This window comes from Diorhabda carinulata, chromosome 5, assembly GCF_026250575.1.
Source record: "Diorhabda carinulata isolate Delta chromosome 5, icDioCari1.1, whole genome shotgun sequence".
Taxonomy (NCBI): Eukaryota; Metazoa; Arthropoda; class Insecta; order Coleoptera; family Chrysomelidae; genus Diorhabda; species Diorhabda carinulata.
The window spans coordinates 14,944,067-14,965,608 of record NC_079464.1 but is presented as its reverse complement, the minus strand read 5'-3'; the positions used below and the strand labels follow the sequence as shown (position 1 = coordinate 14,965,608).

Below are 21,542 nucleotides of genomic sequence, written 5' to 3'. Positions count from 1 at the left end.
TCTAGCAATGGTAAGACTAAAAAATACATGGTTAAAAACTGTAAGACAAGGGGTGGTTCAGAACTTTTACAAGAAAGTCCCTTGAACTACCATATGACAATTATGCTAATTAGAGTAAGTGTAGACTGTAATTGATTATTTTATCAATATCATATATCTGTTACGTCCCAAGCCCGATCTTGTACGGAGCCGAGCTTCGTACAATGAATTTGTACGAAGTCCGATCTGTACAAGCCATTTTGTACGAAGCCGAGATTGGCGGACTTCGGACAGAGATGATTGTACGAAGTCGACTCTGTACAACGCTGGTTGTACGGAGTCGGATCATCGATACTCACTCGGTAATGAGCGCGCTATTAAGATGTTAGTAAACACAAACGTAGTTATTGTGATTGAAAGTATGTTCTCCGGCTAGTTGGCTACCATCTATTGTTAGGTTAGGTTAGGTTAGGTTAGGTTGCGTGTACTACTTCGGAATAACGCGCTCATTACCGAGTGAGTATCGATGCTCCGACTCCGTACAACCAGCGTTGTACAGAGTCGACTTCGTACAATCATCTCTGTTCGAAGTCCGCCAATCTCGGCTTCGTACAAAATGGCTTGTACAGATCGGACTTCGTACAAATTCATTGTACGAAGCTCGACTCCGTACAAGATCGGGCTTGGGACGTAACATAACTATTATCTTTGATATCTCTTCATATTCTTATTATACTGATTCGTTACTTATGTTTGTGGCACGAAAATATCCATCTTCATCTTGTTCACAAAGCTATAATATTTATATTGCAAGCTATCAATTATTTGCGATACTTCGTTTAGCATTCCCTTCAAGTCTTAACTCGCGTTTCTTCATATAATAAAATGTGCTTTACTAATCGGCAATTAATTTAATTTGTATAGTTTCTTCTCTAGGTGCCTATTTATTACATTCTTCAATTCGTTGCCGCGCTAAGATTCCGTATAATGCGTTTCCCCCGCGGTTTGCTTTTCAAAAACACGTAATAATAATTGTTTTTGCACGAACTCTAAGTAATAATTCCAACCAATCAAAACCGCATTCGAGAAGTTTCCATTTTCGCATTTTATACCGAAATTACGCGTAATTGCAGAGCGTTTAAGAAATTTCATTGGCTGCCTTTGTTCATATAGGTGCAATAAATACGGTAAATACACAATTTATTTGAGCTCCACCCTATTTTATACCATAATCGAGTGGTGCATACATTTTATTTTAGATTGCTACACCGACGAAAAATATTTCACTACATAACTTACATATACACGAGAAACTTAATGACACCAAAACGTTGTTTGGTATAATATTTCTCATTACGTATTCAAGATCAATTTCTTGTTGTTAAAAAACGAAAGAGCATTTTATGTAAAAGAGGAGACTGTACCAAATATTACAATAGCATTAAATTATTCATATCAAATGTTTATATTTTATCATTCTTAGGTTTGTTATTGAAAAATAATTCAAATCAAACCTTTCCTCCAGGCTTTCAACTAATATCTGAAGAAATTCTAAAACAACTATGAAAAACAGCAATAATTAAAATAACTAACTTCAAATATGCCACCTTCAAATTGAAGTATGTATCTAGGGAATAAAAAATTTGGTGGTCGTTAAGTTCTTGATTACAAGACAAGAAGTTATTTAAGATTTCTGAACAAGAGAAATGTTATACTGAACACACTGTTTACACTAAGACTACACCAACACTGTCAAAGGCGCGTTTAGATAATCTGAAGGTGAACTCCACCTTCTAGTTTATCTTCAGTTGTCGAAACAGACGCTTAAGACAATGTAATCGTAATTATTGGTGAAAACAGTGTGTTCAGTATGAATCTCACCAACAGTTCCAGAAATTCCAGCGTAGTTAAGGAATTTTATGGCAAGAATAATAAATTTTTTCATGTTAAAACAGATTTCTATTTTGATTTCATTTTTATTTTGGTATTATGATATTTTGATAAAGACCTTAACGGGTGAAAACACAGAACAGATCAAAAGGTCTAAGAAATGAGAAATAAAAGAAATTACCAAGATTTTTTGTCATATAAACAATAAATCTTGATATATTTTGAGTAACAATGAAAACACTAAAATGTATTTATTTGTGGAAAGGGTAACATATTTTTAAGCAGCATAACATATATCTATGAACACATTCTTTGCTCAAATAATTCAAATAAACGTAAATTAGAAACAATAAATGATAATCTTGTAGAAACTAGATTTAAAATAAAAAATAAAAAAACACAGTATTGGGGCTGATTCTGGTATTGGATTCTGTCCATAATCCATTGGATTTATTATAGTAACTAGCTTAGAATATTTTTTCAAATTTTCAAACTGCCTTTGATTGCAGAAGCTTTCCTAATGAAAAAGAAGAAAATACTTCAACTTTATGTCGAGGATCCAGAATAAGAACTATACAATATATCAAATTAGTGTTGTTATAGTGTTTTAATATATTATCTCTGGCAGCTTGAATGTAGTGAATAATTTTCTCATCGTAATTTCTCTTATCATTTTTATTATCAAGTTTATGACTGCATAATTCTAGTTTGTCTAAAAGTGAGTTTATTCCAATTACCGCCAATGAGAGTTTGTAATATTTTTCCACTTCGAGTATTGAATAAAGTGTTTTGAAGCTTCTAGAATACTGAAAAAATTCACTGATTAAAACCCATTTTTTATCTGATATTTTAGAATGATCCAGATTTTCGATACTACGACAAAATATAGTTAAAACATGTTAAGAAGAAAGTTGAATGCTTTGATTGATTGATTTTTTTCAGAATGTTTCTAATTTCACTTACAGGAGATTTGAAATCCAACACCTCACACAAAATGACTTTTGATACCAATAAAAACAGAATTCTTCGTTACCATTTTTCACAAACTGGCCTCAAAAATATATTAAAACAGGTGGAGAGTACCATTTGGTAACAAGAATTTAACTCAACTAACTAGAGGAATCACCGGTTAAACAAGAAATTTGAACATCTTGAAATTCCTAGAGTAAAGAGATGATTCAAGGGGTGAAGAAAATGCCGAGACAAGAAGTTGTTTTCAAGACAAGGATTCTTGTCACAAAACATCATCAAAAAGACGAATATTTTTCTACCGCCCATAATATCGGAACAGAACGGATTAGAAACTTCTTCTTCTATATATATATATATATATATATATATATATATATATATATATATATATATATATATATATATATATATATATATACTGAATTGATAATCAGTACAAAAAATAATGAACCAAATGTCGTATTATGTGTAATTTTTAGTCGACAATAACATCGCCTTATCGGTCTTTAAAAACTTGCAAGTTTGCCATGGCGGGCATATCGGATGAAGCCCTAAAGCAGAAATTAGCCCATACTATATACCTAATATTATTGTTTCAAAGTTATTATTTGGTAAATATAACATTGGGAAGGAACATTTGAAGGTTCTTAATGGATAGAAGGCAAATATCTTGTAATCTACGGGGATCAATCCGCGAAAGTTGGAACCCTGTAGGGCATCAAAGACTTGAGACCTTCGCGCTATGTGATTGACAGGCCCTGTTTACTACTACTTTAACCATCCCTTGCAGACTTTAGATCGCTTACAAATTCATTTCGTGAAGCTCGAAATATCATCTGGTGTTGATTGATTTGAAGTTGATGTAATGTGTATCTAGTATTTATATTTATCATTCATCCACATAATCGCGAAAATCATTAATTATATTTGTATTATTTTATTCGATTTCACTTTATATAGCAAATATAACCAAAAATATGTTTTATTATATGTATACAACACTAAAATATACAATACCGATCCAAAGCTGTTTTTTTATGGGGGCGGCAATGAATAATCAACTTTCAAGAAGTCAAAATGAAAAGAGGATGCAATGAGATGAAGAACATAAAAATTAGAAACATGAATAAAGGAAAAGAGTTTTATGAACTGACGAGTGAAAGTTTAAGGCTTTTTGGCTCTAATGCAATAGTGTTTGTGCTTAGGTTGAAAAAAGAACGGATTTTAGATCAATATGTAATCCCGACAGTTGGTGCTGGAGGCTCGTTGATGGTTTGGGGATTTAGTACAAATTAAAAGTATTTTGAAGAGAGAATGCTAGGGAAAAAATATTAAAACAGAATGTAGCAGCTTTGTAAGTGGTATTTGAAACAATTGAGCTCCTCGTTTATATCAAACCTTAAAATTTAAAACTATCATTTGATATTATTCTATTCGACATCATTTGATATCACTTGATATCATTGGTCATCATTTGACGTCATTTGTCATCTTTTGACATAATATTGACATAATTTGAAACTATTCACATTTTATTAACATCATTTAATATCATTTGAGATCCTTTGACATTATTTGATATCATTTGATATCATTTCATATTACCAGACGTTATTTGATAACAATCGACATCATTTTATACCGTTTGACATCACTCGACATCATTTGACATCACTTGACGTCATTTGTCATCATGTGACAAAATTTTAAGATAATTTGGCATACTTTGAATTTATTTGACATCATTTGGTCCTCATTTAACATCATTTACCATTATTTTATATTATTTGATATCATTCAGTATCATTTGAGATCCCAAGACATAATTTTGACATAATTTGATATCATTTGATTTCAGAAAAACTTGATCAGTCCGAACAGAAGCCTTCTTGTAGCTCGTTACCAGTAAGCAGTTCGACTAGCAATATACCTAATCAAGCACCTTTAACAGCTCCTCAACATTCTGATCGTCCAGACCGTCTCTCGGACCGTCCAGTGGAAAGAATAAAACAAGAAGGTGACGATCCGTCTAATGTAGCTTATGGTCATCAAAATTCTAAAGACATCCGAGATCAACCGACAACACCATTGTCGCAAGAAAACAAACCGTGGGCATATTCGGGTATTGAACTCATGAATAACGGAGCGGCATTCTGGCAAAATTATTCTGGTAAGAAATTTGATTTTATTTAGAGTGTAAGCGTTGCATGGCTCCAGAAAACCTAAAAAATATAATTTGTACGGCAATTTATTATGAGTTATTAATTTATTAACAAAATTATAATTCATGGTGTTTCTCTTCTTCTTTTGGATTTGGGAAAAATTCGAGTATGAAAAATAGTTTTGATTAAAACAAGGATTTAGTTTTAGATTAAAAAGTTTTGATTTGGAATAAAGAGAGAGATGCTAATTTCACCCGAGTATAATGTAACAAGGTTGAAAAATCACCTGTAGTTAGTCCTTTACGAGTGCTCGAAAAATAGAGAATTTCAAGTTTCTGACATTACTGAAATCTTTGAAAAAAATAATAAATTCAATTTTAGCCACCATTTTTGAGGGCGATATTTTGAAAATGGGTGGGGTGAGGAAGTTTCGTTATAGGAAAAACCCATCTTAATTTCAAACAAGCAAGAATATAGAAGCATCCTGTATATATAGAGTGAGTTTTATGTATGGAACGCTTCAATTATCTCGGAAATGCCTTGTACGATTTTTAGAAATTCTAATATACAACGATTTTGTGATACGGCCGGTATTATGGTGGTATTTGCATTGTTGTCAGATCTTTCCTTTTACAGGAAAAATAATGAATCACCCTAAATATTTTGTATTTTTATAAATCTTTAAGATATACTGATTATCATTTTTCATTCAATGTTTTTTATATCTAAATGCCGTAATTTCGGAGTTATAGCTAAAGTTTTTTGAAATTGGTTCAGTAAAATATTTATCCAAATTAAGGCGCACAAAAACTGCATCAACTGAAAACAAATCTTTAGATTTTTGTGACGACAATCCAACTTTTAGTAGACAATTATCCAGGGAACTTGATATTTCGCAAACATCCGTAATGAAAATTGTACGTGATAATAAATTTTATCCATATAAAGTAACGTTGGTTCAAGAGTTGTCAGATGACGATTTTGATAGATTGTAGATACTGATCCCGTAACAATCCTCGTTGTAAGCGTGAATCCCACACATAATATCCCGAAAAACTGAATGTATCTTCTGGAATAATAAGGGATCAAATAATTAGTCCTTTTTTTTATCAAGGGCAACTCAAATGGTCCGGGATATTTTTAAATAAAATTAGAAGAAACTTCATTATTAGAAATTTTCAGACAATAACAATATTCCAAATGACTATATTTGGTTACAACAAGATGGTACTCCACCTCACTGTGCGTGTATGTGGTGTCCCATAGACTATTTCCTGTGGAGTCACTTAAAAAACATTGTTTATAATACAAAACGTACCAATATTCATGAATTAAAAGATTTAGCAGTCAGGGATGCTGCAAAATGTATTGCAAAGTTCTAAAAATCGCATGGCTTGTTATATTAAAGTAAATGGATAACATTTTAAGCATATGGTGTTATCCCCTTTACTGTATGTTTTCCAAAATTCGTAATTTTTCTACTTGACAAATGTGGATCTACTTCTAGCATGGCACAAATGTCTTTAATTGTTGTAGATATATAGATCCATAAAACTCACTGTATAATATTCTGTCTTCTTCACTTCACTTCTTCAACAGTGTTGTTAATTAATTTCCCAGCAACTTCAGCTACCTGACATCTAATATGTGAACTATCACCAAAAACATTGTTGAACAAAAGAGTGAGACTTAATTCCAGTAGCCCCAGAACATTTGCCATCACCGTGAAAACGAATCATTTGTAATTTTTAATAGAAAGCCGACGATTATAAAGAACGTTATTTCAATGTGGATATGTTTTCTTTTGGAATACATTCACAATCAAAACAGCTATTCATTCTGGCATTTAATTTCGAAATTAAACGGTTATTATGAATAATAACGGAATGGCTATATAGGTGGTATTATATCCAATGAAATAACTGAGATATTTCAAAGGATTCAATTTGAGATTGGAGGCGGTAACTTCAAACGACGCTAGGAAAAAGGACAAAACGTGCTCTTAAACTCGACAAAAAATTTATTAGCCATTATTAGTTAATAAAAGTTCTATAAATAATATTGTTGATTTCGTTAAAGGTTTTCGCAAATATGTGTTTTATGTCTTTGATTCCCAGCCAAACTGTTTTTTTATATTACTATTATTTATATTATATTATATATTATTAGCCTACAGCTTATTAAATAAAAACAAAAAATATATATATATATATATATTGAATGAAGGAAGTGGGCACCTTGCACTTCTACAAACTCTATGATATTTCTTTGAACCTGGATGAACATATCAAGATTATACCTTATAGCGTCACATTGGAAGTTTATTCTATGGATCATAAAGTATCTTATGTTAACCAAGTTTTTGGTATAACCAAAAAAGTTGATCCATTGTATTTGAATCAGTGGAACGTGGTGACCGTGTAACTCTGCGACCAATCCACCTTTTGAGAAAAATGTTATGGAGAAGATTTTTTACATTACTTAGGGAGTGGAAATGCGTACCTGAACCACATGTCTCCGCGTGAGTATCAGGTTGTTATCAAAAAAATATGTACCCACTAAATTATCACGCACTGTTCCTGCCCAAATTTGAATTGTATCGTGAGGATTTCCATCTTCCAGCTTCATCAGTAAACAACTCGTTATTTATCTAGAAACCAATGAGCTTAGGTCAAACCTAACCTAAACCTTCACCTTCATGGCATACATTTTCTGGATGTGAATGCGATGTAGAAGCTGTTTCTGGAAAATCTTATGATTATTTGTCGTTTGATTGTGTTTTGATACCGTGTAAGTATTTTCAATAAATAATTAATATTAATGATAATTTTCCTTGGCATTCACAACGATCTAAAAATCTACATATCTTCATAAAATTTATCGAGTTAAGCAAAAAGTATCTTTTGGTTGAAAAATTGTTCAAAAAACTCAGGTAAAGGTAAAGGTAAAATAAATAATTATCGATCTCTTCCACGTTTATTCATCAGTTCTCCTAGAAATATTTGATCGTGTTTTAGCACCTCCTGTAAGTATTTTCAATAAATAATTACAATTTATGGTAATTTTCTTCAGAATGTTTCTTTATAGCGAACGGTTTTTTAGCATGTAAAACGATCTAAAAATCTACAAATCTCGTGAAACATGAATTTTATCGAGTTAAACAAAGAATATATTTTGAAAGTGGTACTTGGAGAAGTTACGGATTATCAACCATTGGACATGAGCCGCCCCTGGCCTTAAAATAGTAGTTTAGAATTATTTATTCCGTCAAACATTACATGAACTTACGTAATTGATATCAATGTACAACAAAACATAAGAAAATGAATATTAGTGTTATTTTTAGATTAAGGAAACGAAAATCCACAAAAAAAATCATTCAACTCTTGTTTAATATTTGAGCTTTCCATTTATTGGGAGAAAATAGATCGCAAATAAGCATTTTATCCCATACAATCAATTGAACACGTAACTATGAAGATGAGGAGTTCTTAAGTTGCTACTCGTTACATTTTTATCCAACAACTGTAAGTGAATAAATTATTAAAAAATAAACAGAAAAAAATAAAAATAATAGTTGTAAATTATAGTGGATTATGTAAGTCCTCCACTGATTGTATTCAAGCATTCAAAAACAGTGATACTAATTTTCAAACTTGGAAATAGAAATGATAACAAAACAAGATATTGATAGTTAGAATGAACAAATTTTTGGAAAAAAGTCTATTCAATATGCGATACATTTATTAATAACACTATTAATAACACTATTTACGAAGATGAACCGGTAATAGTAATATTTCTTGATTAGGTTGAAGCTTTCGACACTATCCACAATTTCATTATACTAAATAAGAGGTCCAGTCCATAGTTTTTTCGAATTTTTTGCATCCTGGGATATTTTAAGGAAAATATTGACGCTATACAAAATAATAATAGAAAGTTTTATGGAATAAAGTACTTAACAAATATTTCTAATGTATAATCACCAAGCGATATAAATTCATTTATCATCCAGCTCATCTCCCTTTTTTGAATCGAGCAAACAAGCCAAAGGCGAAATAATTTAAATCCTGAAATTATTGTCACTTCGTCGTGTGAGTGACTGAAATGAGAAAGACACACACCCCGATGATTCCATGACTACAAAGTGAAGTCATTTTACTGTAACTAAATAAATCGTATATATTCATCACCCTCTTTCGGTTGTATTCTAATATTTTAAAACGATGTAACGTTTCGGAACAAATTTCATTACGGGCTTTTTTGAGAATTAGACTTTGAGGCGAATATATTTGTAAGGTTACAAAAGATATTTGATGATCGTTAGTAATAGAATTAGAATGAGAAGTCTATAGTGACGATGTTGTATATTCAATGCGAAGTTAACTAAACCATGTCAAAAGTACATTGTTAAATGCAGTTGATGTTGATCCCATAACTAGCGTACGCAAAACGCAAAACTTCTTCACCTCTTTCACATCCAGAAAGTGCATGCCTTAGAAGTAGAGGATATTATTGCTAGAAAAGTCTGTTTAATTTTCTTCTAAACATGCGGTTCATGCAGGATGGAGCCCCTCCTTACTTCATTATTGACGTAAAAAATAATTTTTAATTTTAATAACATTTTTCCTAATAAGTGAATTGGTCGGGAAAGTCCATTTTCATGGCCATCACGTTCCACTGAATTAATTACAGTGGATTCACTTTTTTCATAATTTCTATAAATCTTTGTATATACAACACTAGTAAACGCAAAAAACGAAATAATCGATAGAATAAACTTTCAATGTGACGTTATAAGGTGTAATCTTGGAAAGCTCTTCCAAGTTCAAGGAAATATCATCCGTAGACTCTGAAAGTGTATAGAAGTCCAAGGTGATCATTTCGAACAACTATCATAGTTTTTTTCTTCGTATTCGATAAGTTTTACGCTGACCAACTAAATTTTACTTCATTTCATTTTTTTTTTATTCAATTAACTCGATGCTCGATAATATGCAATTCAATTAGAAAGGTTTGATTGTGTTTTAATACCTGTAAGTATTTTCATTCAATAATTACAATTAATGATAATTTTCTTCTTTATGGCGAACGGTTTTCTTGGCATGTATAACGATCTAAAATCTACATATCCCTAAAATTTTATTGAAAAATCGATTGAAAAATTAATTTTTGCTTTTCGTTAGATTGAACTTTAGACTGTAAAAGTTGTTAACCATAGGACATAAGCCACCACTGGCCTTCAGATAGTAGTTAGAATTATTTATTTCGTCAAACACACTAAATGGACATACGTAATCACCCATTTAAAATTCATAATGTTCGAATGTATAATTTAGAAACTATACTTAAATATAAGTTCTGATTTTAAGTTTCTAAATTTAAATATATAACTTGTGACAACAAAAATTGTGACAAATTAAAACCAATAAGAGATGCTGCAAATTTAAGTCATCCTCGCCGATCTGTGATGGAATTTGGCAGCTTTCTTTTAACATTTGTGGTTGACATAAACAAGCTGATCAGATACTTTCTCTTTTTCATATCTTAGTAATTTTACATATTTCTAATATATGTCCAACATAATATTCCACGATCTTTTATTGTAGCAAACTTGGCCAGTAACAAACTCCATTCAATGACGATTATAATTAAAAGTTCATTCACCTGCTTTTCATTTTGAGTACGGTCTGAATAAAAGATTCATCGACAATTGATTCCTCTTTCAAAAGAAATCTAATGAATAACTTTTTGCTTGCTACTGTTTTTTATAGTTTTCTGTATACTCGATCTTTGTTCTATTTTAAAATCCTTCACAATTATGCTTTTTCCTTCAATTACGATTATGTTTGAAAGTTCATTCACTTGTAACTCGTTTTGAGTACGTTCCTGAATAAAAGATTCATCATCATCGCATTCCTCTTCCAATTGAAATCTCTCATAATAATTTTTCTGCTTGTTACTGTTTTTTATAGTTTTCTTTATCCTCGATATCTGTCCAATCGTCTACATTCATTCTTTTTTCGGATTCTATTTCCATTTTGACATTCTTTTCGATATTGAGAAAATCAAAGCGTTCCATATTGGTAAAACACCTTTACAAAACGAAAGCAGTTCTGAAAGATATTGATTCAAATCTAAAATTACATTATTGTTTTGATTGCGATAAAATAGTTTACTGTATTACCGTATCATCGTACATACCTCGTACGATGAATAAAATGTGTAAATGTATACTTTATCCAAGATAACTACTCTGCGACAAATCCTGATATCAAGCTACTGTAAGTTTGTTGTAACTTCCTTACGCCATAACCAAAACTTACTGTATATATGCCCTACCGCAGCATTATAATTTCCCAGGAGTTTCCCTGTTTACATAATATGTTTATGATATAAGCTTTGTTGTTTATTCCCAGTCGATATACATATATATACGTATAGTGTATGCATGAATAAATGTAAAGAAGCCTAGGACCTTAGTTATTGAAACTCAAACACCTTTTGTCTATTCTGCAGTTTGCTATAATTAAGATTCGGCGCTTGTTCAATTCTGGAACTATTGAAATTGGGAATAGATAAACCAAATCAAAACTTAGAAAGTTGAAAATGTGGAGAAAGAAATAATCGAAATTAGTAATAATACGATAAAACATCGTGACATCAGGAAACGAGATGAATTATATCATCAAAATGCTTCAGGCTGCATCCTGTTATTTCTTGTATTTTGTGATTTGGCGCAAATGTAGCGAAATATATATTTTCTTATGGATGATGTCCTACCGTGATTTTGGCAAAGGAACCACCAGTGGTACTTACAAGCTAAAATCCTGTACAAAATTAACGCACCACTAAATTTTTTATCGATATTCTTTATTGATTCATAACTTACTGTACAACATGTAGGCCATGGACCTTGTTTGACAGTGACATAATCTTGTTTTGACAGTAAGTGATTCTTTTTAGACACATTTCCTTCCATTAGAAGCAAGCTGTTGTTTGTAATTGTTTTTATTACATGCATGTTTGGAAGCTCATTAGTCTTACAGTTTTCTTTGCCTTGTCCCGCATTTCGTACACCATATTTTTTTATCTATCCACTCGTTTTCTTCTCATATTTTGTTCAATTTCTTCCTTCCCGGTCCTTGAGGGTCTTCCTCTTCACATATCTGAACCAAAACAGTTGCTTAACGTGTATTCTCTCGAGACCTGCTCTTCAACTTATACCTTCATTTCGTAAATAAGATACCAGGATATCCTGGTATCTTATTTGGGAGTATATCAAGTTAAAAAAGGAACCACGAAAGAAATTTGTTAATAGAGAAGGCAGTACGAACATCGACTCTCCTAAATTAAGGATATTCAATGCGATTTGTTGCTGGTTTGCTAGGAAGACATCATTTCAGCATCAGTCGCATAGTAAGGAGATATAGAACAGACAGTCATCAGCAATCTACTCGAAAATGGATTAGCAGGTATCGATATATCGTCTCGAACGGTTAGAAGAAGTTTACATGAAGGAGATGCTCGCAACGATTTTTTTCAATCACTTCTATTTTCACTTTCAAACGACAAAAATTGAAAAACCGTTCAATGTAACTAAATAAAAGCTTCAGCATAATCTTAGTTGTCATTTGGAGTTGAGATATCATCTCAAATACCATTAAAACAAGTTTTAATTCGAAAAGCACTAAGCTACTTATTGAATTTCCTTCTGTAGACTGATGATTTTGGTGATTATTTTGTTGTTATATTCATTTTAATGTCATTTTTTATCTCGAATGTACTTTATACAAGTGACAGCCACTTAAGTGAATGAATGAAATAAACATTTGACTGAGAGAAAGATTTTTTCAATGCTGATGCCGCGTTCATTCATAATCGATCAAAACCTACAACGTGTTGATGATTCATAGCAGTGATTGGGCATGTTTACACTTTATAAATCAGATTTTTTGCATGTGACAATGTATGAAACATGGACGCATCATTTCATTTTGGAATAAAAACGACCATCATCTGAGTGGACTGCAGCCGGTGAACTACGTCCAAAGGCACAACAGTCAAATAAGAAGGTTATGGCTTCAGTATTGGAATGCACATGGAATATTAGTCATGACCATCTCCAAAAGGGAGAGTTATGGATGGCGAATACTACATACAATCGTTGGATTGTTTGAATGCAAAAAATCAAGGAAAAACGGCCTCATATGTCGAAGAAAAAACGACTGTTTTGCCAAGACAAAGTCGATGTCAACGATGATTAAATTGTAGGAATTACACTTTGAATTGCTTCGCTGAAATTGCTGAACTGAAAAAAATGTTCGCTGGTGAGAAACTCAGCTCAAATGAAGAAGCAATTACTGAAACTGAAGCCTATTACGAGGCAAAAGACAAATCCTTGTATTGCTCCTGAATAAGATTACATTGATAAGTCCGATTTAACCCGAAAATGATTATCAAAATCCGAATTAGCAACGGCATATGGAATGAGTAAACTCGAAATTGAAAATCCACAGTTTCAAATTTGGAATTTCACAATGATTACCCTGTATGGACTCACATAACACTGTAATGTTTAGTGAGGGACGACCCTATATTCATTAAATGTATCAATAAATTCAGGATGTTTGCAGCAAATATTATTATTCAAGATATAACCTTAGTTTCCTTGGATATTACGAGAGGACCAAGCTTCAATTTAATAGCGATGTCTATCTAATATGGAAATACTGGCTATTGATGGTACAAACTCAAATGCAAATTTAATGTTGGGTTATATTATAATGCCGATAGGTAGTTCGTTTAGGTGAAAATTCGTTTAGGTGAAAAGACGAAAGAATATGTTACTAATCTAGTCTAGTTAACATATTGAAGATATTTAAACATTTGGAGATGCTGGATTTAATTCAAAGTTTTCAATACTTACAAATAATTTGGGTTGTTAGTAAATAACAATATCCGCCTTTTTAAAAGGACGATACAGTGTTGGAAAAATAGTACCACAGTATAATACCATTTGACTAGAAGAAAATTGCTTCAAAACTGTAGGTAATACAAGCAAATTCAGACACAAGATTTTATGTTTCTGTTGATCTGTATAATTAATTTCATTTTGGCACAAGGTAGATCTATTTAAAATGAAAAATGGATCGAAATCACATATCAAGAATTTGCTATAAGAAAAAAACCTGTAACAGGTCGATTTTTATTCTTAAATTGACAATTTTTAGCACCCCCTCTGAATTATAAGCTTCCCAATCAAAATTTTGAAGAAGAGGGAGTCGTATTGCACCATCTTGGAAAGGGATTTTAGTTCTCTGCTCAGCAATATAAAGATTCCTAAATTTGGTTCAATCATTACTGAGAAAATTAATTTTAAAGATTGATAACAAAACTATATGAATGAAGATAAAAATGTCGCATAAGATTTCGAAGATTTTATTTTTCTGTTGGTAAGCATATTTAATTTAATTTTGGCACAAAGTAGATTTATTAAATTTGAATTATGGATCGAAATCACATATAACGAATATGCTATATAAACAAAACCTCAAACAGATCGATTTTTATTCTTAAATTGACAATTTACAGTATGGAAATATTATCCACATCCAGCACCCCCTCTGAATTATAAGCTTTCCATCGAAGATTTTAAATAATAGGGAGTCCATGTTGGAAAGGGATTTTAGTCCTCTTCTTAGCAATATAAAGATTCTTGAATTTGGTGCAATCGTAACTGATAAAATTAATTTTAAAGATGTAAAATTAATGATAACAAAACTTTATGAATGAAGATAAAAATGTCGCATAATATTTACAAGGTATTTTTTAAGGATTAACATTTTAGTTGACATTGGTGATTCTCATTTAGCAATTTTAAATGCTCATAACTCATAAACAAGGGGTCTACTCACTACCGAATGTTTTGAACCAAGTATCGGAACACCATGTATTTTCAATCTAACTATTACTACTGCGCACTGTTATTGAGAATGTCAATAAGGACAAATGTATAAACTGCTTGGTACGTTTGAAGGGAGTTAATTTAGGTGAACGCCAACGCTATTATCCAGGCGGTAGGGATTTAGTCCTGCGGCTATTTAACACGATGTTATCTTTAATGTTGCAATTTCTCGGTTCGTTGTTTTGTTGTCACTCATCCTGTGAAGCTACATAATTCGGAAATTTACGAACAAAACGTTATGTCGTCTTTGCAGTGTTGGATTCATATAATCTTTAAATCTATTTTAATATAATTTAAAATTGTAATAACAACACGCATAGTCGATACTTTCTAGTAAATATGCCCTAAAATTATTGCGGAATGCGCGAAAAGATGATATCGATTTGATTTAAAATGGCAAGTGATTGTGCATCTTTTTGCTTTGTAACATATTGAGCCCTTAACTAATTCTGAACGTAGAGTAGGTAGGTAAAGGTCATGTTCCTAAGTGGAAATTGGAGAAGCGTGCTTACGAATTAGGCAAACGGATTCAAATATAACTAAAGAAGGAAGAGTCTGAATTTTTAACCTTTTGTAGTTTGAGGATTCGCTCAAATTGAATCGCACCACATGTATCCCAGAGGGGAAGAGCATATCGGAGATTCGCCTCAATAAGGGCATAATAAATTGTTAAGGAGATGGATAAGTTCAGTTCTTTGGAAACAGGAGGAACCTAATTTTATAGATAAAACGGCAATATGTAACTCAAGAAATTTCCACAACAACCTAAGAATTTTACAAATTAGGTGACATCAATGGTGATGTTGTATTAGTTTATGTTAGATTAGAAAAATCACAAAAAGTTATTGCAGTAAAGTGATGGATATTTAGACTAGAGTACACATTATTTAGGAGGGAGAATATAGAATAATTTGTCACTAAAAATCCAAATTAATGGATAGTAAGTATTTTATATTCAAACAGAAATCATGAAAGCCCTTTTTGACCAAAATTTCTATTATCTTAGATAACGTGGGAAGGAGTGCAATTGGGCGATGCTTGTTTTTATCTCTTCCACTATATGCAAAGTTATAAATATCTTAAGGCAATTGGGAAAGTGCCATTTTGATATGAAACGTTAATCAAAGTGGTAAGGTGGTAAGTTAGCATTAACATCAAGAATATATGAAACCGGATCATGAAAAGGAATTATAGAATTTGATAAATTTTAGGCTAAATTCACATTATTGAGGTTATCAGGTGAAGTAGAGATTATACTCGAAGAAGAAACCTTATTTATCATTTACAATGGATCAAGGTCGTAAGCTGACCCATAGATGGCACAACTGGAAATAAATCGAAATGATTAGTCCTAACCTATGAAAATTTTATTTCAGTCGTTTTAGTTTGCGAGTTATATTAATTTGATTCAGCACCCTAAAAATAGCCCTAATCAGCTTTAAAATCCCAGAAACCTAAAAAAATTCTTTCTGTAGACCCGTGTGTCGAATCAAGGTAATTGGGATTCAATTTTTTTTATATATATACGTTAAGTAAAAGCCTCGTATTTTTTGAATGTGTTAAAAACATCCCGGAGAATGATTTAGTTGTCTCAAAAGTTTTGATTATAGCTAAAAATTTCATGGATTTTATGAAATACCTAGAAATCCACGGAAAAATCAATTAAAACTAATGAAAATTGAGTTCTGAGGTTGCGTTTCCAAAAAATTTGATTTGAAAATAAACTAGTGGTCTTCAGGACCGTAATGTACTTTGTTGTTTGACTCTATGACGATTTTCAATATCTAAAGTTATTGAAGATTCTTTTCTCGTACTGCAGCAATTAATCATATTTGTAGGAAATTTTCTTGATATTTGAACTATGAAGGCTGCTACTTAAGTTTTGAGATATGGCAACTCTGATGATATGTCAAATCTGACGTTGCCATCATGAAGTTTTACGTTCTAATGGTGAATGTACTAGGAACTTGTTGTTATACGAGTGATGTTTGAGTTGTTTACAGATACTTTCGATGTGGATTAAACCAACAGCAGTTTGTCGATCAACTCGATTCGTCTTATGATAACGAAACATTTTCTCGAGCTTTCGCTGGTTTTCCGAAATCAATTATAGTTTTGATTTATCTATCTTAAAACTTAAGTATTAAAAATCTTCTGCTTTCCGCCACCTATTTTCTGTCAAGACTTTTTTCTCTTCAAATACTTAGTGTCATGAAAATTTCTGTAAATCCTGAGCTTGTTAAAGCATTTTTCCACCCCAAAATCTACATATTGCTAAAAAATAAGAGAAGATATGACAACAATGTAAATTCCACTATATTATCGATCAAATTAAATCTTATTATACTGGAAAAAGTATGGAGAAACTAAAATTAATTTCGAGTTGGACCAAATCGACATTGAAACAGGCAAAACCGATTCAAGAAGAACTTTCTCCGTATATTCAACCACAATAGTTTGCAAGTTAGTACACGATGTTATCAGAAACTAATCAATCCTAATAAATACACGCTAGCTGGAAGCGTACGGAATCGGGGTATATGAGATATTATAAGTTGGGCATCCATTAGAAGGGCTTCCGGCGAGCTTCTGCGTCTTACCTCACTTCCGGAACTTGGCCTCCGGAGCCTCGAATAATTCAGGACCAACTTGCCACTTTAAGCCTTAATGAATAGGTAATTAGTTAATATTGTGCGGGCTTCCCGTTGTCCACGCGCGTATATACATTGTAACATGGTCTGTCTTGGGACCCATTAGCTACCGACTGTAGGGCATGTCCCCCGAAGTTACACTATTGTTTGCCAAGGAAAGGATTTCAATTGAATTAACTCTAATCAGTGAAGATTATTATGGATCGATCTGCGACCGTGTCTTCGACTTATTTCGGACCAAAACAAAAGCTTCCTAACTACCATTCATCCTAAACAATGTTCAAAGTTATCACGTAATGAATATTAACTTATCAAAAGACGGGTTTTAGGTGGGATGTTCAAAAAACTTTATACTCTCCCCGTTGTTGAAATCCATAATTTAGAAACAGTAATATCAAACAATTTATATAAAAAAATAACTTTCTCTGTATAAATTCATAAGAACTGTTGAAAAAATACATTTTTGTAACGTCCAAAAAGACAAAAATAATTTTTCTTTTGAATCTATAGAAACTTTTTTGGGTATAAAACGCTTCAATGCTAGACTCATTTCAGAAAAATCTGTTGCAAAACAACATCGAGTGATAGAGGTCATAAAAGAGAATAGTTGAGGGCCCTACATTGATTAAACGTATCTAGTGACGCGAAGAGAGTTTATAAAAATTATTTTTAGTTCCAAATACCAGAAAAAGGATTTACAAAAATCTCAAATCTAATTAGAATATCACAAAACAAAAGAACTGATACAAAAAAGCTCTAAAATTGGACTTCATTGCAAGAGAAATCCTTTCGGCAACTTCCACGAAAAGTTTAAAATTCCTGTTTAATTCTAGGCAACTTCGCATCAAAGAAGTTGATACTTAACAAACTAATACCTATACCAAAGAACAAAAAACTAATACCATCACACTAATTCGAATAAAAACGGCAACTCTAAACAAGTGCATAGAGTTGTGGACCCATATACTACCTAATGGTTACAGCCGACCCACCAACAGATACAAACGTTACCTCGGTTACATCTGGACAGGATCTTAAACTGGCATAAAAAAACACACTCTCCAAAAGAAAATAATCAGACCACGAGTATTGGCTACCAGGTAAAATCAAAGTTATTAATTGAAAATACAATATTCATCTATAGAACCATCTTGAAATTAGTCTGGACTTATGGACTATGGGGAACAGATTAAAATTCAAGTATTGAAATTATAGAAAGATTTCAGTTGAAAACTGTAAGAATGAGTTCCATTGTTTATAACCATCGAAGAATTCACCATAATGCAAGTGTATCGTATATAAACATGAAATATGAAAATCAACCATCTAAATTCTAAAATATTGGGAGATGATAAAATTTTTCAATATAAATAAGTACAAAATGCTATAAATCAATTGGGTCAATGTCATAGACATCTATCTCAAATGCTTATTTTATTTTTGAACTACCTATGTACCATTTAATGTCACATGTTTTGTATAATAATGTCATTTCCATCCCACTTTTGTTGTTTTTGTTATTTGTACGCTTTTTCCTGGTTTAATCCTGTGTACTTGATGTTTTTCTTTCATACTTTCTTCACTACTATATTTAGTAACTTCAGATTTTGAATTACTACAGTAACCGACGATGACGTGTTATTTTACACCTTTTGTACAAGGTGTGGTTATTAAACGCTGCTACAGAAAAAGTACTCATGTTCTAAAGGTTAACGACTGTCAGCTCTTTAGTCCGAAGCCTACAATTTCGAATGCGATGTCTACCGTGTCTGTACACAAACCAGTCTAGCCGTGTATCCATAAAAACTAAGCAACGGATTGTTACGAAATTTCACATAAGTCTGCAACTGAAACTTATAATTTGGTAAAACAAGTACTTGGCAATGAATTTTTATCCCGTCCACATGTTTTTGAGGGGTTTAAACGTTTTCAAAATGACCGAGAGGATGTCAGTTGTTCGATCTGACTTCGGCTAAGTATTCGTGCGATTGGTTAATCTATAGAAATTAACAAATTCTACACGAAAACTGCGTGAAAAACTATTTTCTTATTCCACATTGTCCGTAAAAAGATTTCTACCCAAATGCAAAATCCCAGTGTTAGACCAACCACCTTATTCGCCGAAACTTGCACAGTGCGACTTCTACTTCTTTCCTAATTTCAAATCTGTATTGGAAGGAAAAAGATTTGATTCTGTTGAAGTTGTGAAGGAAGCGCGTATCCTGAAAGAACTGACAAAATAAAACTGGAAGATGAAATATCCTGATCCCTGGCCTTGTTTTTTCAATGTCTAATTTCATTATTATCAAGTATCAAGCTTTACCTCATCTTTTTTTAGTATATCCATCCTCTTTTTACTACTATTCTTCCTCTAGATATCTTTATTGTTGTTATGTTTTCTTTCATTCGTCCCAGATGTCCGAACCATTGTTTTCATCTAGTTTTTATAGTGTTTATCATGTTTTTTTTGCATCTTTAACACACATCTCCTCTTCACCCGTTCCCCTGCCTTGTTTGTATAATTTTTTATATTCGTTCTTTTAAAATCTTGCTTTATCTTACCTAACCACATTTTTCTGATATATTCAATCCTTTTTCTCCTTCTATTTTTCCTCTAGATATCTTTGTTGTTGATCTTTCTTCTTTCATTCGTTCCGGATGCCCGAACCAATGTTTTCATATAGTTTTTATAATATTTATCATATTTTTTGGCCTCTTAATCACACATCTTCCCTCTTTCGATCTCCTATTTTGAAATTCCATTCTTTTTAAATCTCGCTCTACCTCATCTGATGACTTTTTTATAGTATGTTCAGTTCCTTTTTTTCCTCTACTCTTTCTCTATATGTCGTTTTTGCTGCTTATTCTTCTTTCATTCTTTCCAGAAAATGTATACTATGCATTCTTCGTTGTGAAGCTTATTAATACTCAAATTACTTCCAGCTCTACATATATTTTCATTCTTTGTTAGTACAGATATTTTTTTAAAAGTAATTACTTTCATTTGAGTGGTAGTCTAAGTTTGGGCGGCATAATTGACAATAGATCTAAAATTATATTAAATTTCAAATTTCTTCTTAGTGAAGAGGATTTAAGCAACTAAATAATCGAAGCAATATAGTATACATCAATTTCAGGGGAAAGAAAGTATGAGGTTGATTACATTTTGGAATATGTAGTTTTTGGTTATCAAAACATCTGTTTGATACTGTAAAAGATTAATGAATGTAACGAACAACTTAATCTTATAAAATCCAATTATGATATTTTATATTCACGAAAAGCCTTTGTTTCAGATTCCTTGGCTCAAGAATTGGAAATGGAACGAAAATCACGGCAACAGCACATGGAAAGAGAAGTGAAATCACCTTTACAAGATAGATCTGGATATTATAAGAGTTCAGTGATGTTCACCAGCAGTGCAACATAAAATAGTTCATGCTAAACATCTTGTAAATATTTAATCATTCATACATATTCCTTAAAACAAGTTGTCAAAGTTATAATAATAATTTGACATATTATTAACGTGATTTTTAGGTAAATATTTTTTTATACTGATCAAAATTTATTTCAGATGGCTTGGCTTAAGAATATGAACTTCGTATACCAGCTCTAGCTATTAAATAATACGAATTCTTATGTACAAAATTAGGCTACATTCTAATGCTTCTATTCTATCGACATGTAATATTCCATTTGTGATGTCTTATTTTCAAGAAAAGCTTCACTTCTTTTATCTACTTCAACCAAGTTCCTTTTAAAACAGAAGAAGACGGTGCATGTTCAAGCAAAGCACAAATCTGTTAATGGAGGACACTTTCGTCAGGTGTCGACTGCTCCTAAAGTTTTCTCAATTCGAAACTAGAGACTTCTCTCATAATTCTTAGAGACTCAGAAATCATTCTAATGCATAAT

General features: G+C 31.9%; 1 protein-coding gene across 2 annotated transcripts in view; it reads left to right on the top strand.

Annotated features, from left to right (window-relative positions):
* Positions 1-21,203, top strand: part of LOC130893753 (dachshund homolog 2) — a 373,096-nt gene extending 351,893 nt beyond the window's left edge. Inside the window, exons 10-11 of one of the 2 annotated variants that reach the window (XM_057800090.1) lie at positions 4,700-5,011; positions 20,921-21,203. In XM_057800090.1, coding sequence (XP_057656073.1) covers positions 4,700-5,011; positions 20,921-21,054 — 446 coding nt within the window. In that variant the 3' untranslated portion in view covers positions 21,055-21,203. The remainder of the gene's footprint in view (positions 1-4,699; positions 5,012-20,920) is intronic. The other variant, XM_057800091.1, reaches the window with a different exon arrangement.
* Positions 21,204-21,542: the final 339 nt, after the last annotated feature.